This window comes from Myotis daubentonii, chromosome 4 (assembly GCF_963259705.1).
Source record: "Myotis daubentonii chromosome 4, mMyoDau2.1, whole genome shotgun sequence".
NCBI classification, from domain to species: Eukaryota; Metazoa; Chordata; class Mammalia; order Chiroptera; family Vespertilionidae; genus Myotis; species Myotis daubentonii.
Window position 1 is genome coordinate 9,237,827 of NC_081843.1, and position 17,000 is coordinate 9,254,826.

At 45.2% G+C, this 17,000-nt stretch overlaps 1 protein-coding gene and 1 pseudogene across 2 annotated transcripts in view; one reads left to right on the top strand and one right to left on the bottom strand.

The window, feature by feature from the left end:
• Window positions 1-17,000, bottom strand: part of LOC132232699 (integrin alpha-M-like) — a 48,199-nt gene that overhangs the window by 7,206 nt on the left and 23,993 nt on the right. For both annotated transcript variants that reach the window (XM_059692161.1, XM_059692160.1), the window contains exons 12-16: window positions 16,727-16,869; window positions 5,918-6,058; window positions 5,615-5,824; window positions 1,779-1,909; window positions 1,537-1,700 (exon numbers count right to left, since the gene is read on the bottom strand). In XM_059692161.1, coding sequence (XP_059548144.1) covers window positions 1,537-1,700; window positions 1,779-1,909; window positions 5,615-5,824; window positions 5,918-6,058; window positions 16,727-16,869 — 789 coding nt within the window. The remainder of the gene's footprint in view (window positions 1-1,536; window positions 1,701-1,778; window positions 1,910-5,614; window positions 5,825-5,917; window positions 6,059-16,726; window positions 16,870-17,000) is intronic.
• On the top strand, window positions 14,353-14,470 carry LOC132233958 (small nucleolar RNA SNORA31; annotated as a pseudogene).

Sequence of the window (17,000 nt, forward strand, 5' to 3'; positions counted from 1 at the left end):
TCCCTCTTCCTCTCCCTTCCTCCCTCCCTCCCTATTGGAATTCCAATCAATGTTTATTAGATCTTTCACCATGTCCCATACATCTCTAATGCTCTAATGGTTTCTTTCTATAGTTTTCATCCTTTTCTCTCTTTCTGTTAGTCTGTATATTTTTATTGCTTTACCTTCCAGTTCACTACAGTAATTCTCTGTTGTGCTTCTAATCTTCTATTGAAACTATTTATTGAATTCTTAATTTCAGTTAGCATGTTTTTCAGAGCTAGAGTTTCCATTTGACTCTATTTTATGAATTTCAAGTCTTTTCTGAGGTTCGCCATCATTTTGAATTCCTGTCTGATGACTCTAATTTATGAATCACCTGTGGGTCTATTTTTATGGTCTGTTGTTTCTCCTGATTGCTGGACTCAATGGACATTGTCCCAATAGAAAGAACAATTTGTTTACAAAGGCCCCTCCCTAAATCTCCATTTCCCCAGCAGCATGAAGCTGCTGAATTTCTGCTCAACTCTTTAGCTCTCCAGTTGCTGTCATCAACTGAGTTCCTTGGAGTTCTGACCTGCAAATGACTTGAGAGGAATCTCTGTGTAGATTTGGGGGTATTTTCTCTGTAATCCTCTAATCTCCAAGACTTTGCTTTCAATTTCTAGCCATGCTGGCTGCCCCAAACTCTGACTGCTATCACCTCAGCCCAGTAAGATTACTGCTAGAAACGTAATTTTATGAACTCCCCCTATTTCTCTCTAGTACCACCACTACTATCCTCACCCCAGCACAATGTCGCTCTTTAAAAGTAGAAAAAATAAGTCAAGTTCCTTACAATAAAATGCATGTCTGAGTGCTTTGTGAATTTGTGTTTAGCTTCATCAACACAAAATTTCCTTTAAAAGAGTTCCCCACCCTATGTAATAAAGAGGTGATATGCAAATTAACCCTCACACCCTCACGGGATGGCTGCCTATGACCAGGCCGGCACGGGGGTTAGTGAGGGACGACCAAATGACTGAACAAGCAGGCTGTGTGGGGCGACCAGGCCAGCAGGGGGGTCAGTTGGGGGCAACCAGGCCAGCAGGGGGGGCCATGATTGGGGTAATCAGGCCAGCAGGGGGGTCAGTTAGGGGCGATCAGGCAGGCAGGCAGGTGAGCGATTAGGAACCAACAGTCCAGGATTGTGAGAGGGATGTCCGAAGAGTACCGGATTGGAGAGGGTGCAAGCTGGGCTGAGGGAACACCCCTCCCCATGCACAAATTTTGTGCACCGGGCCTCTAGTTAAAAAATAAAAAGATCCCAGTTAATTCACAGGTGGCGGGCCCCAATTATCTGGAGACCTGAGAGAGTAAGAGCGTGCCACGGGCTCACTTCTTCGTCCGGGTTTGCTGGGCCTCCCAGCCCAGTAGGGGAATCACCCACTGGCTCCAGCTGAGCTCGGAGAAGGCTGCTGGAGCCAGTGAGCACTTTGCTCCGGACTGCCAAGAAGGCTCAGCCACCTGTCAATGCCCCCAGCCACTTAACCTGCTGAGACTTCCCCCCAGCCTCACCTGGTCTCAGCCGGTCCGCTGTGCTCTTCTGCACACGGAGGCAGACTCTGACCTCCCCAGCAGGTTGGCCTTTCACCGTATTTTCCCGACACTCAAACACACTCCTCGCCAATTCCGTGGGCGTGAAGGTCATGGTGGCCTCAACCCTCAGCACAGGCTGGGACCTGCAGAGACACCAGAGGTCTCTTTAAGCTGCTCCTTAAAGGGAAGACAACCAGGTGTGCTCTGAAAGAGGGTCTCACCTGAGCAGCAGCGCGTGCCCCTGCGCCCCTACGGCCAGGTCCATCAGGCCATCCATCGTGAGGTCCTGGCCCCCACTCAGTGACTGACCGAAATACTGGAGCCTGGGGGAGAGCTGGGAGCCTGCAATCCGCTGAGAACAGAAAAGAGGAGGGGAGGAAGGGAGCAGGGAAGAACAGGGAAGTGTGTAACTCAGTTACCCCGGGTGACCCAAGGAGAGATTGTCTGGTTTCCATTCAAGTCTCATCTCCCATAATTTCTCACGGAGTCAGGGCAGCCACTCAGCTTTAGACCACAGTCTTGAGATGGCACCCAAAGTTTCCATTAGTCAGCTGGGGTTTTAGGAAACAAATAGTTTTACAGGAAGGAAGTGGCATAGCATTCTATTTGACTCATGAATCTCATTTACATGGTCCGGATGGTGCAAACCCTGAATATTGATCTAACCAAAATCATCGTGTAAATATCAGGAGTGGGGGTGGGGGGAGGCATGCGAAGGCGTGGCCAAGGGGGTCTGGAAGTGCTCAGGCCTGACCTCCCACACGGGAAGTCCATGCTAAGACAACAAGCAAGAAGCAGCAAAATCATGTTGTTGGGAAGTATGGAGGATCAGTAACAGTGCTTCCTGGAGACCCAGGGAAATAAAGAGGAAATCGAGTGTAGGTGTGGACACTGCTGTTTCCATAATCAGCCTTTAAAAACGATTTTGAGCCCGGCCGGCTGGCTCAGTGGTTGAGTGTCAACCTATGAACCAGGAGGTCACAGTTTGATTCCCTCTGAGGGCACATGCCTGGATGTACGGGAGGCAGCCGATCAGTGATTCTCTCTCACCATTGATGTCTCTATCTCTCTCTTCCTCTCCCTTCCTCTCTGAAAACAATAAAAATATATTTTTTTAAAAAAGAGCGGCCCTAACCGGTTTGGTTCAGTGTATAGAGTGTCAGCCTGCGGACTCAAGGGTCCCAGGTTCAATTCCAGTCAAGGGCATGTACCTTGGTTTCGGGCACATCCCCACTAGGAAGTGTGCAGGAGGCAGCTGATTGATGTTTCTCTCTCATCGATGTTTCTAACTCTCTATCCCTCTCCCTTCCTTTATGTAAAAAATCAATAAAATATATTTTTTTTTAAAAAAAGGGTGATTGGACTCTCTAGTCCATGTGCAAGAATAACACTGAAAGAGTAACAGCAAAATAAAAAGAAATTTTACCGACACACTTTAAAATGGTTAAAATGGTGAGCTTTATGTCATGTATATCTCACCACAATTTTTTAAGTGATTTTGTTAACAGAAAGGAAGCATGGGGTGCCGGAAATTTGCTAAATCTTAATGTAAGTGCTGCTTACTCGGATTCACGGACACATAGAAATTCATCACGTAAGGTTTGTGAGTTTACTGGGTGTACATTATACCTCAAATTTTTTTAAGGAAAATGTATTGTATTCTGTTGGGATGAAGTTTGTTCTGAAATTGTGTGTCCTGTGGCGATTGGGAAATCCACAGCCTATTGGCTGGTCCGAACACCGAGCATCCCTGCCCCAGTCATAGGGGAAAGCAAGTAAAAATGCAGACAATACAACTCTAGGATAGTGTGGTCCTTTTGGCATTTCTTCTTCATTCCAAAGTCTGTGGGGTAGGCGTGCACGTGTGCAGACACATAACATACCCTCCCTTTCCCTTGGTTTTCTCTGCGGGGTGGGTTACGGTGCAGGTAAGGGGAGGGAACTACAGGTTTTCACTGCTTACCTTCGATTTATAAATTTGTTCAAGCATGTAAAGCTTTTGTGATAAGAGTAAAGTAAAACCAGAGCCTTCAAACGCCATTGACACAGAGAAGCAACAGGCGCCAATGAAAAGAGGCATAATCCTGCTGCTCACTCACTGTGGAGAGGCTCCTGACGCAGAGAGGTGGCTACGGAGCGGCGCTCAGCAGTCAGGAGCCTGTGCAGACACTGGGCCTACGGAAGTCTAGTGGGCGGAGCTGATCTGTGGTCAACAGTGACCAGAACTGTGGTTCCCTCTGCAGCAGAGCGGGGTCAGAAGCTGGCCGGAGGGGGCAGGAGGGAACTCTCTGGGGTGATGATGGGTGATGGAGGGTGGGTTACAGCAGGGGCATACACTCGGCAGTAGTCACTGATCGGCTAAAGAAGCAACATGTCCTGTTGGTAAATTTGATATTAAGAATAACAGTAAGCAAATGTTGACATTTTCGGCTGGAGAACCAAGATGGCGGCATAGGTTAACGCCGGAGTTTGCTGCTTTGAACAACTACTTCAAAAGTGAAACCAAAAAACGGAAGGGACATCACCCAGAACCACAGGAACGCTGGCTGAGTGGAAGTCCTACAACTAGGAGGAAAAAGAAACGCATACGGACACTCAGAGGAGGCGCAGTGCTGAAGTCAAATTCTGAGGTGCGGAGTGCCCGGAGCGGGCTGGCGGCGGAGGGCGCGGTTGTTGTTTTCAATCGGGAGGGAGTCGCAGACTCTGAGCTCCAGATACAGGCGAATCTTTAAGGACCCAGACTCAAATGGGAGAAGCGGGACTGTCTGGCTTCGGTCAGAGCGAGTGCAGCTTTCTCTCCCAGCTTTGTAGCGGGTGCTGGGACTCAGAGAGGCAGAGCCCCTGGGGACAGGACTGAGAGCCGCCATAACTGCTCTCTCCGGCCCACCCTATTGATCCTGTGCGACCCGCTCCACCCAAGCCCTGCACACAGGCATTTGCCAGATAGCCTCAGGCAAAGGCTAGATTAGCACCTCCCTAGAGGACAGAAGTTCTCTCACTGCTGACACAGCTGAATCTCATAGCCACTTGGCCTGGAGGTCAAACCCTCCCTGGAATTAGCTACAACAATCAAGATTTAACTATAAGACTGCGAACAAAGACTACTAGGGGGTGCATCAAGGAAGCATAACAAAATGCGGAGACAAAGAAACAGGACAAAATTGTCAATGGAAGATATAGAGTTCAGAACCACACTTTTAAGGTCTCTCAAGAACTGTTTAGAAGCCGCCGATAAACTTAATGAGATCTACAAGAAAACTAATGAGACCCTCGATCTTATATTGGGGAACCAATTAGAAATTAAGCATACACGGACTGAAATAACGAATATTATACAGACTCCCGACAGCAGACCAGAGGATCGCAAGAATCAAGTCAATGATTTGAAATGCGAGGAAGCAAGAATAACAGTAAGCAAATGTTGAATTCTAGTTCATGATATACGTGCTAAAGTGTTTACGGGTGAAGTGGACTGGTGTTGCATCTTACTGTGAAATGCATTGGAAAATAGAGGGACTGTAGAGAGGGAATGGCTATGCGGTCAAGTCAGTCTAGTAAAATGTTCATTGTAAAATGTAGGTAAATATATGAGTGTTCACTGTACAATTCTTTCAACTTTGCTTGTAAATTTAAAATTTTTCTGATTTCCCTGAGAGAGGGGCCCTGCGAGACTGCCCAGGCGACAGCCCCTGAATTGTGTGGTTCTGGGAGGCGGCCACTGGGAAGGTCTTCTGAGAGGGCGGCTTTCTCCCTAAATCCAGGCTGCCCGCTGCCTGCGGCGAGGAAGACAGTGGCGCCGCCCACGTCCAGCCTGCACCCCTCCTCCAAGCCTTCCCCTCACCCGCACAGTGCGGCGCTGTGCCCCATGGCCTCCGGCTGGGTAAGAACTAATCTAGAACGGAGGGGTCTGAGGTTTCTGTGCAGCACGTTATAGTTTCTAAAGGTTCTGAAAGGAGTAATGAGAGAGCTAATCTGGCAGCTGTGGGAACACTGAACGAGAAAGGGGCAGATCTGCAAAGAGTCTACTGTCACCATGGAGACAGTGAGGGGGCCTCACCTGGCTATGGGAGGGGCTGATGCCCGGCTCCGAGGTTCCGTGGAACAGGTACACAGCACCCCGGTTCTCCTCCTCCCCCGGGGCCCCGATGGCCACGTCCGTCAGCTTGTCCCCATTCACGTCCCCCATGGCGGTCAGGGCTGCCCCAAAGCGGCCCCAGGGGTGGCCCTGCTCCCCACGGAGAATGGCCCGGCACTGCCACCTGGCCCTCTGCAGAGCAGAAACAGTGCCAGTCCCAACCTGGGCAACCCCTCCACCCCACACACCCAGGCCCCACCCAGCCAGGCCTCCTCAGCCACTCACCCCCCGGGGCAAGGGGCACACGGACACCTGGCCCCCCCGGGTCGGCTCGTAGTAATGGGGAGCCCCGATGAGGACCAGGTCGGAGCTGCCATCTCTGTCCACGTCCACGGAGCAGAGGGAGGCCCCGAAGTAGGAGCCAATCTGAAAGAGATGAGGCCAGGGTCACACCTAAAGCAGGTCGGGGGGCTCTCCCTGTGAAGAGAAACCATGGCTGCTGGGCTGGAGAACGGCTTAGGAGCAGATGTGAGCCTCTCTACTCTCTGTAGTTGACGGCAAATTCTCATTTGAATGCGCTGACAGAGAGAGGAGCAGAGTGACGGGCAGTGCGAGGATTTTACCCCAAATAGTGTTATAAGGAGATAATGAAGATAACAAAAAAGAAGTTGGACTGGAAAATATAGACAGAAGAGCCTGGAAGAGCAGACAGATCTTTTCAATACATTGGAAGTTTTTAGTTGGGGGGGGGTGGGCGAGGGTGTCAAAGTTGGCAGTCTGGCTAATAAAGAATCAACTAATATGGATTAAAAATATCTATTACTACACGAATGTTTTTGTGAGATATTGAGAAATAATGTCTACCTTTTAAAAGAATTTTTTTAAAAACCCACAAAAGTATGTTCAATGTCAATGTGTAGAATTCACCCACAGGATTCATCCATTTAGTCATTCACCTACTCATTCATTCATTCATTCATTCATTCATTCATTCAGTAAACAAGGGTTTGGAGACACAGAGCCTTCCAGGGCTCTTGGGAAGCGTGGTGGAGCAGAGGGAATAGTAACAGGTAAACAGGGACATGTCTACAGCAATTTTGAACTGAGGCAGGTTCTAGGAATGAAAACTGCAGGGGATGTCAAGAATGACTTCTGCCCCTCGGCGTTGAGACAGGCCATGCTGACAGCCAACAAAGGCATTTAAGCTTCATCAATAGGATTTTTTGTTTGTTTGTTTGGTTTAGGTCAGCTTTATTGGGGCATAATTGACTTACAATAAAATTCAGCCTTCTTAGTGTAGTTTTATGAGTTTTGGCAAAACACACAGTCATCTAACCACCACCGTGGTCAGGATATAGATTAGTTGCATCACCCCCAAACACTCCCTCATGCCCCACAGTAATCAACCTCTTCCCTCAACCACCAGCCCCTGGAAACCCCTGATCTCTTTCTCTCCCTATGGTTTTGCCTTTTCCAAATGTTATATAAAGGGAATGACACAGTGTGTAGCCTTTTGGACTACACGCTGTATAGTATTTAGCCTTTGGCTGTGGCTTCTTTCACTAGAATAATGCATTTAAGATTCATCCGTGGTGTTGCATGTATCAGTAATCCATTCCTTTTTATTTCTGCTTAGTATGCCTTCATATCTACCACAGTTTGTTTAGCCATTCCAGCTGAGTGACCCTTGGGTTGTTCTAGTTTTGCACAAGTATGAATAGAGCCACTAGAAACCTTCACATACAGGTTTTCATGTAAATATCTCTTCTTACTTCTCCCAAGCAAATAGTAAATACCTAAGAATGGGATTGCTGGCATGGGAACTATATGTTGAACTTTATAAGATATTGACAAACTGTTTTCCAAAATGGGCATGCCATTTTCCATTCTGACAGCATTGTGTGAGTGTTTTAGTTGCTGCACGTCCTTGCCGGTACTTGCTATTGCCCGTTTATTTTTATTTTATGCCAACAATTCTAATACATGTACAGTAGTCTCTCATTGCAGTTTTAATTGCCTTCCCTAATGACTAATAGCATGGAACATGTGTGTGTTCATGTGCTCATTTCCCATCCATAGATCTTCTTTGGGGAGGTGTCTCTTCTAATATTTGGCTTATATTTTGGGGGGATTGCTTCTTATTGTTGATTTTGAGAATCCTTTATATATTCTAGATATATCCTTTGCCAGATATGTAATAAAAAAGGAAGGAAATCCCTAGCTGGAAGGTCCCAGGTTCGATTCCAGTCAAGAGTACATGCCTGGGTTGCCAGCTCGATCCCCAGTAGGGGGTGTGCAGGAGGCAGCCAATCAATGATTCTCTCTCATCATCGATGTTTCTCTCTCGCCCTCTTCCTTCCTCTCTGAAGTCAATAAAAATATTTTTTTTAAAAACGAACGAAAATTTACAAATATTTTCTCCAAGTCTGTATCTTATTGTTCATTCTCTTAACAGTGTCTTTCACATAGCAAAAACTCTTCATTTTAATGAAGGCTTTTTTTTAATCAATGTTTCCTTTATAGGCTATGTGTATGGTATTATATCTAAGAACTCTTTGCCTAACACAAGGTCAGGAAGATTTCCTCCAAAAGTATTGTAATTTTAGATTCTACATTTAGCTCTATAATCTATTTTAAATTCATCTTAATATGATATTAGACATGGGAAGAGGTTTTTGTTTTCTTGTTTTTTATTATACATGTCCAATAGCTCCGGCATCATTGAACTCTCCGTTCAATTGTCTTTGTGCCTTTAACAAAATCAATTGACTAGCCCTGGCTGGTGTGGCTCGGTTGGGCATCATCCCATGCACTGAAAGGTTGCTGGTTTGATTCCAGGTCAGGGCACGTTCCCAGGTTGCAGGCTTGATCCCCAGTAGAGGGCATGCGGGAGGCAGCTGATTGATGTAATGCTCTCACATCAATATTTTTCTCTCTCTCCCTTCCTCTCTCTCTAAAAAAAAAAAAAAAAAATCAATTTAAAAAATCAACTGACTAAAGCCTTTCAGTCAAGACAGTGGAGTAGCTAAACTGTGCACTCATCTCCTCCAGTGATCACATCAAAATTACAACTAAACTATAGAAAGCCATCATTGAGACCACCTTACGACTAGCTGAACAGAAGTCCTATAATTAGGGATACAAAGAGGAAGCAATGTCAAGACTGGCATGAGGAGTGGAAAATACAGGAATTGGCAGGTCCAGCACCCACAGTGTGGCGATTCAGAATTGGGAGGGACATCTTGTCTGTGAAGGTCCCCTCTGAGGAGTGAGGGGTCCCAGCCTCATACTAGGCTCCCCAACCTGGGGCACCAGTGCAAGGAAGAGAAGCCCCCACAGTATTAGGCTATGAACACCAGCGGGGATTGTGTTGGAGAAAGACAAAGACGCTGCTCTTAAACAACCCACCCACAAATGCACTTGCTCACAAACCCACTGACTCTAAGCTCCAGCATAGGGACAGTAGCTCAAAAGTGCCGAGGACACATGAGGAGGAACTAGATTAACTAACTCAGGGTGAGGGCTAGAGAGGCAGGGTGCAGGGCAGCTCTCTCTAGGGGCAAGTGTGCTGAACAGAAGTACAAGTTAGCAGTGATAAAAATCCCATAGTGTATGAATCCTCCACTAAATACCTAATGGTATTTATCTAAGTTCTTTTACAAAACTGTTTTTGGAAATTCTACTTTCTATGATTTTTCATATAAATCTAAAAATTAGCTTGTTAATTATCTCTATATAGAGAAGCCTAAGCGACCATTACGACTAGTCGACTGGTCACTATGACAATGCACTGACCACCAGAGGGCAGACGCTCAATGCAGGATCTGCCCCCTGCTGGCCAGTGCACTCGCATAGCCAACCTCCCGCAGTCCCTCCCCCTGGCTGGCCAGCTGCCCTCTTTGGCTCCAATCGGGCCAATCATCAGCCAGGCAGAGGGACCCTACCCGTGCACGAATTCGTGCACCGGGCCTCTAGTACATAATAAACTCTAGGATTTTCTATGGACCTATGTTGCATCTACAGATCAGCTTGAGGAGAGTTGACATCTTAACAATATTGAGTCTTCTAGTCCATGAACATAGTATATTTATTTACTTAGGTCTTTGATTTCTCTCATTAGTGTTTGTAGTTTACAACATACACATATTGCATACCTTTTGTTAAAGTTACACAACAACATTTCATAGTCTTTGGTGCTATGATAAATAGTACTTTTTAAAATTTTAATTTACAATGTTTATTGCTAGTATAGAACTACAACTTATCCTATATAATAAAAGGCTAATATACAAATCCACCGAATGGCAGAACAACTGGTCACTATGACGCGCACTGATCACCAGGGGGCAAACACTCAACACAGGAGCTGCCCCTGGTGGTCAGTGCACTCCCACAGGGGGAGCGCCGCTCAGCCAGAAGCCCTGAGCCAGGCTCGCGGCTGGCGAGTGGAGCGGCAGTGGCGAGAGCCTCTCCCGCCTCCGTGGTAGCACTAAGGATGTCCAACTGCTGGCTTAGGCCTGGACATCCCCCAAGGGGTCCCAGACTGTGAGAGGGCACAGGCTAGGCAGAGGGGATCTCCCCGAGTGCACAAATTTCATGCACTGGACCTCTAGTTTATATATATTGATCTTGTATCCTGAGAACTTACTGAAATAACTTATTAGTTATAATAGTTTTTTTATCGATTCTTTGGAATTTGTCATGCAGTTTTCCAAACAATCATGTCATCTGCAAATAGAGACAATCTTATTTTTTTCTTTCCACTCTGTATGCTTTCTCCCCCCAACCCCTCACCCCCATGACTTTTTCTTGCCTTATTGCACTGGCTACATCTTATAGTACGAGGTTGAATAAGACTGGTGAAAGTGGATATTCTTGCTTTCTTTCCAATTTTAAGAGATAAATATTCTCTTACTTTTAAATATGATGCCAGCTATAATTATTTTTTATAAATGCTCTTTCTCAGGTTGAAGATTTTACCTTTACTTCCTAGTTTGTTGAGAACTGAACATAATGAAAGGATTATTTTGTTAAAAAAAAATTTCTGTATCTATTAATATTATGTTTTTTTCTCTTCTAGTATGTTGTTATGGTGAATTACATTGATTGCCTTTTTGTCATGATAGCTTTTTAAAAAATATATTTTTCTTTATTTCAGAGAGGAAGGGAGGAAGAGAGAGAGAGAGATAGAAACATCAATGATTAGAATCATTGATCTGCTGCCTCCTGCATGCCCCCTACTGGGGATCGAACCTGCAACCAGGTCACGTGCACTGACAGAATGCATCCGTGACCTCCTGGTTCATAGGTGCTCAACCACTGAGCCACACTGGCTGGACTGATCGAGATAAAATTTACAAACATAAAATTTACCATTTTTAACTATAACACTTAGTGGGTTTTTGTATATTCACAAGGCTGTATAATCATCACCACTAATTCCAGAACATTTCCATCAGCCTGAAAAGAAATCTTAATTCTGTTAGCAGTGACTCCTGATTCCCCCACTCCTTCTATCCCCTGGCAACTACTAGTGTACCTTCTAGCTCTATGGATTTGTCTAATATGGACATTTCAGATGAATGGAATCATACTATATGCGGCTTTTTGTAACTGCTTTCACTTAGCATAAAGTTTTTTAAATATGTTTTTATTGATTTCAGAGAGAAAGGGAGAGGGAAAGAGAGATAGAAACATCAATGATGAAAAAGAGTCACTGATTGGCTGCCTCCTGCACGCCCCACACTGGGGATCGAGCCTGCAACCTGGGCATGTACCCTGACTGGGAATCAAACCATGACCTCCTGGTTCATAGGTCAATGCTCAGCCACTGAGTCACAGCAGCTGGACTATGACTAAATAGTACTTCATTGTATGTATATGCCACATTTTGTTTATGTATTCATGAGCTAAGTACAATTTGGTTGTTGCAGAATAGCCATGGAGATATAAGGTACATCATAGGGGATACAGTCAATAATATTCTAGTAACTATGTATGGTGTCAGATGGGTACAAGATTGATCAGGATGATCACTAAGTTATAAAATGTCTAACCACTGGGGTGTACATGTGAAACTAATATAATATTGCATGTCAACTATAATTAAAAAATTAAAAGTGATAATCAGTGAATAGCCATTCTAGTGAAATCTCTATTGTGTTTTTAATTTGCATTCCCCTAATGACTATTTATGTTGAACATCTTTTCATGTATCTGTTGGCCATTTGTATGCCTTCTCTGGAGAAATGTCTATTCAAATCCTTATCCATTTGAAAATTAGATTATTTGTCCTTTATTGTTGAGTTATAAGGGTTCTTTATACAGGGTGGGGCAAAAGTAGGTTTACAGTTATTTGTATGGAAATAATGCACTAATTAATAAATAACAATACAAGAGTAAACTCTGTGTTTCACAACTGTAACCCGATTTTCGCCCCACTCTCTATTTTCTAAATACCAGACCTTTATCAGATATATTATTTATGAATAGTTTCTCCCATTCTTTTCATTTTCTTTATAGTGTATAGTTGCTCAAGAGTTTTTAATTTGATGAACTACAACTTGTCTATTTTTTCTTTGGTTTCTTGTGCTTGTGGTGTCATATTTAAGAAATCATTGCCAAATCTATGATTACAAAAATTCACCTATAGCTCCTTCAAAGAGGTTTATAGCTTTAGTTCTTACATTTAGGTCTCTGATCCATTTTGAGTTAATTTTTGTATATTGTGACGTAGGGGGGTCCACATTTATTCTCTTTCATGCAGATATCCATTGCAGCATCATTTGTTGGAAAAAATTATTTTCTCCATTGAATGAACTTGGTATCTTTGTCAGAAATTAATTGACCATAGACGTATGGGTTTATTTCTGTACTCTCAGTTCTATTCCATTGATCTATAGGTCTATCCTTATCCAGTACCATACTGTACTGTCTTTATTACTGTAGCTTATAGTGCATAAGACTAACTGAAACTGTAAGCAAACATAATTGGTCGGGAGGATCTATGGGAGGAGCTAGGGCTGATGGCAGCTCTCACACTCTATGTAATCAGGAGGACCCTGCTGGAAGCACTGTTTATAATAAAGCGCTCAGGTTCTGATTTCCTTGTCCCTTAACTTCCTTTTTCCTCCTATAAATACCCCTCGTCTTGGCACGCAGGCCAGAGTGTGCACGTGGCTTGCCATGTCTCATGCACTGGTTTGCAACCCTTCCTTTTTCATGAATAAGTCCTTTTTGATGACAAAATACCTAGATGATCTTTTTCAGTCAACAGTACTTAAGTTTTTCCCTGCGCTGTGGTTGGAGCGTCGGCCCCGTGGACTGAAGGATCTTGGGTTCAATTTTGGTCAAGAGAACGTGCCTCAGTTTCAGGCTCAATCCCTGGCCATGCAACCACTCTCTCTAAAAGGAAATGGAGAAAACGTATCCTCGGGTGAAGATTTTTTTTTAAAGTTTTGAAATGAGAAAGTGTGAGTCCTCCAATTTCATTCTTCTTTCTCTTTTTTTAAAAAATTTATCTTTATTGTTGAAAGTATTACAGATGTCCCCTGTTTCCCCATTGACCCCTCCTCCCCATCTCCATCTTTACCCTGGTCCTCACCCCCTATTGTCTGTGTCCATGGGTTATGCCTATCCAATATAACGAAAGCCTAATGTGCAAATCAACCAAACGCTGGAACAACCAGTTCTATGATGCACACTGACCACCAGGGGGCAGACGCTCAATGCAGGAGCTGCCCCCTGGTGGTCAGTGAGCTCCCACAGTGGGAGTGCCCCTCAGCCAGAAGCCAGGCTCATAGCTGGTGAGCACAGAGGCGGTTGCGGGAGCCTCTCCCGCCTCAGCAGCAGTGCTAAGGAGCGATGAGCAGTAAGAAGCAGCGAGCAGGCAGGCAGTAAGGAACGAGGGGTCCTGGACTAAAAGAAGGCACAGGCCAGGCTGAGGGACCCCCACCAAGTGCACGAATTTCATGCACCAGGCCTCTAGTATGCGTATAAGTTCCTTGGTTAATCTCTTTCCTCCCCCATCCTCCTTCCCTCTGAGGATCTTCAGTCTGTTGCATGTTTCTATGTCTCTGGATCTATTTTGTCTGTCAGTTTATTTTGTTCATTAGATTCCACATATAAGTGAGATCTTCATTCTTCTGTTTCAAGATTGTTTTGGCTATTCTGGGTCCCTTGCTCTTCCATTTAGAATCAGTTTGTTAATTTCTGCAACACTGTTGAACAAGCCCTAATCCCCGGGATAAACCAGACTTGGTCACGATGTATTATTGCCCTTTTTGGAGATTGCTGAGGTCAATTTGCTAATAGAGTTGACCCTTGAACAATGAAAGGGTTTCAACCTATCCCCTCTCATGTAAATGAAATCCACACAGCAAACTTAACTACTAATAGCCAACTATCAACCAAAAGCCTTACCAATAGCATGAGCAGTTGATTAACACATATTTTGTATATGTTACATATTGCATGTGTTCATGACACACCTTTTTCTTCATTTTTTCAATATTTCTAGGCTATACAGTTTGTGAATTTTTCAAACTGCTGCAAATCTCCAAAAATTTTCCCAATATGGTATTTACTGGGGGGTGGGGGTGGATCTATACAGTTCTAACCCATACAGTTCAAGAGTCAACTGTATTTTGTAGAAATTTTTTAAATCTTTACTGGATATTGGTCTGTGGTCAACGAAGGGTCTTAAACTGAGGACTAATACATGGTTTCTCACTTAGAAAGCTCATTGTTCTTTGGTTTGCACTGGGATGCGAAAGGAAAATATCCTTGCGCTTTCTGCCTGTCTTTGTGGCGGCCCAGATTGAATAAGGGACTATGTCTGCAAAAAAAAAAAAAAAGAGAGAAAGAAAGAAAGAAAGCTCACCCTCCCTGTATGGATTAGAGCAGCGGTTCTCAACCTATAGGTCGTGACCCCTTTGGCAGTCAAACGACCCTTTCACAGGGGTCGCCTAAGACCATCCTGCATATCAGATATTTACATTATGATTCATAACAGTAGCAACATTACAGTTATGAAGTAGCAACGAAAATAATTTTATGGTTGGGTCACAACATGAGGAACTGTATTTAAAGGGCCCGAAGGTTGAGAACCACTGGGTTAGAGAGAGGCAACATGGGACTTGGGAGACCAGTAGGAAGGTTATAGCTGGATCTACAGGAAAGATGATGATGGCCTGGACCAGGCTGTGGCAGTAAAAGTGGAGGGAGGGGGTAAATTTGAGATGAATCTGTTTCCTATCCTTCTCCTCAGTGTTTGCTCCCACCTCCTCCCCTTCCCCTACACTCACACTCCCAACTCACACTGTCTCCTTCTGACCGTTTCCTCTCCTCACTCCCCACTCCTCACTCCTCACTTCTCTAGTGCTTCCCCCTTGCGCGCTGCCTTCAGGAAGCCTTCCCTTACGCTCTCCTGTGGGTGCCCCTCCCACTTGCTCCCATTTGACTGTTCCAGTGTAAGTATTTATCACCCTTGGTTGTAATTTGCATGTTTAATATTTGCATGTGGAGGGGAAGTTTACCAGCTGGCCTTCCCCCTGTGATTCTGGACCCCCCCACACACACACACACACACACACAGAGAGAAGTAGCAACACACTCACCCTTGACTCCCTGGAATCCCCACACATTCTCCCCCACCCTACCCCTTCTGTGTGTCAGGCCCTGGCGCCATCAATGGTCAATCTGTGTCGGTGAAACTTTTAAAGAGCATATGAAGAATCTGACTATTGACAAAGAATTACAACAAAATCGTTCTGGTACAGAGCAAACTGGTTTCATCCACACGTGATGCATTAATTGCAGACCAAAGAGAACCACAGATGAAAATTAAAGGAATACACACAGAACTACAGTATCATGGATATAGTCCTATTTAAGGAATTTGCAAGGATGGTTTTGACTAAAGATTTTTGCCTCACACACCACATAAGATGCAGCCACACCGCTTCTGCAGGGGTAATATTTAAAATAGGGAACTGTTAGGACTGCTCAGGCTCTGAGGAGGGACTTAGCCAGAGTAGGTCCTAGAGGTCCCCTGAGGTGCCCTGCCTGACTTCATAGTTGCTGGAGAAGTTCAAAGAGTACTGGGGCCCTAGCCAGTCTGGCTCAGTGGATAGAGCGTTGGCCTGCAGACAAAGGGTCCCGGGTATGATTCTGGTCAAGGGCATGTACCTCAGTTGCAGGCTGCACCCTGGCCCCAGTCCTGGTCAGAGTGCATGCAGGAGGCAACCAATCAATATGTTTCTCTCACACTGATATTTCTCTCTGTCTTTCCCTCTCTCTTCCACTTTCTCTAAAAATCAATGGAAAAATATTCTTGGGTGAGGATGAAAAATAAAGAAAGAAGTACTGGGGAAGGGACCATTTTGCAAGACAGGGGCCACCGCAGGGAAATATGACAGATATGGAATTATTTCAATGCTTTAATAACTAATATGCTTATATTGATTATGTACTGTCAAATACCAGCTCCGTATACAGGTAAACTCATAGAGAGCTCTGTACAGGTCTGTGTTATTATTTACTAGAGGCCCAGTGTATGAATTTGTTCGCCAGAGGGGTCCCTCTGCCTGGCCTGCTGGGATCAGGCAGAAACCTGCTCTCTGACATTCCCTGAGGGTCCCGGATTACGAGAGGGCACAGGCCAGGCCAAGGGATCCCACCCATGCACGAATCCGTGCACTGGGCCTCTAGTATGCATATAAGATCTTTGGTTAATCTCTTCTCGCCCTCCGTCCTCCCCCTTTCCCTCTGAGATTCATTAGTCTGTTCAATGTTTCCATGCCTGTGGTTTCCACTCCTGTGTTGAGCATCTGCCCCCTGGTGGTCAGTGCGCATCATAGCCACAGGTCAGATGGCTGAATGGTTGGCCGGTCGCTTAGACTTTTATTTATATAGATAGATTGTTGTGAGAGTATCCTCAAATGCAAAGCTGATTCTGTGAGTCTCCAGCCCAAGGCCCTCTGAGGTGCCTTTATAAACCTCTGTCACACATGGCACCTGGCAATGCCACCCTGGAATCTCTCCGTCCCAGGTGCCTCTGTATACACATTCATGGCCCACATGCTCTGCACTCACCTGGCTGCCCTCGATAATCGCGTTGGCCTCCCAGGCCCCAGCGCTCTGTCTGAACATTGCCACCAGGCCAGTGTGCTGGTATCGAGGAGCCCCCAAGGCCAGGGTTTGCACCCGGCCCCGCGAGATGACTTCGGAAGCATAACCTAAAGGTGATATCAAGAGAAGGTTGTTTTCTTGTAGGCCCTGCCCCCTCTAGCAGGCCCACGCTTGATAGGTTGGGGTAACTGGACCCTGCACTGTATTTCTCTTTGTTAACATAATTAAAATAAAATTT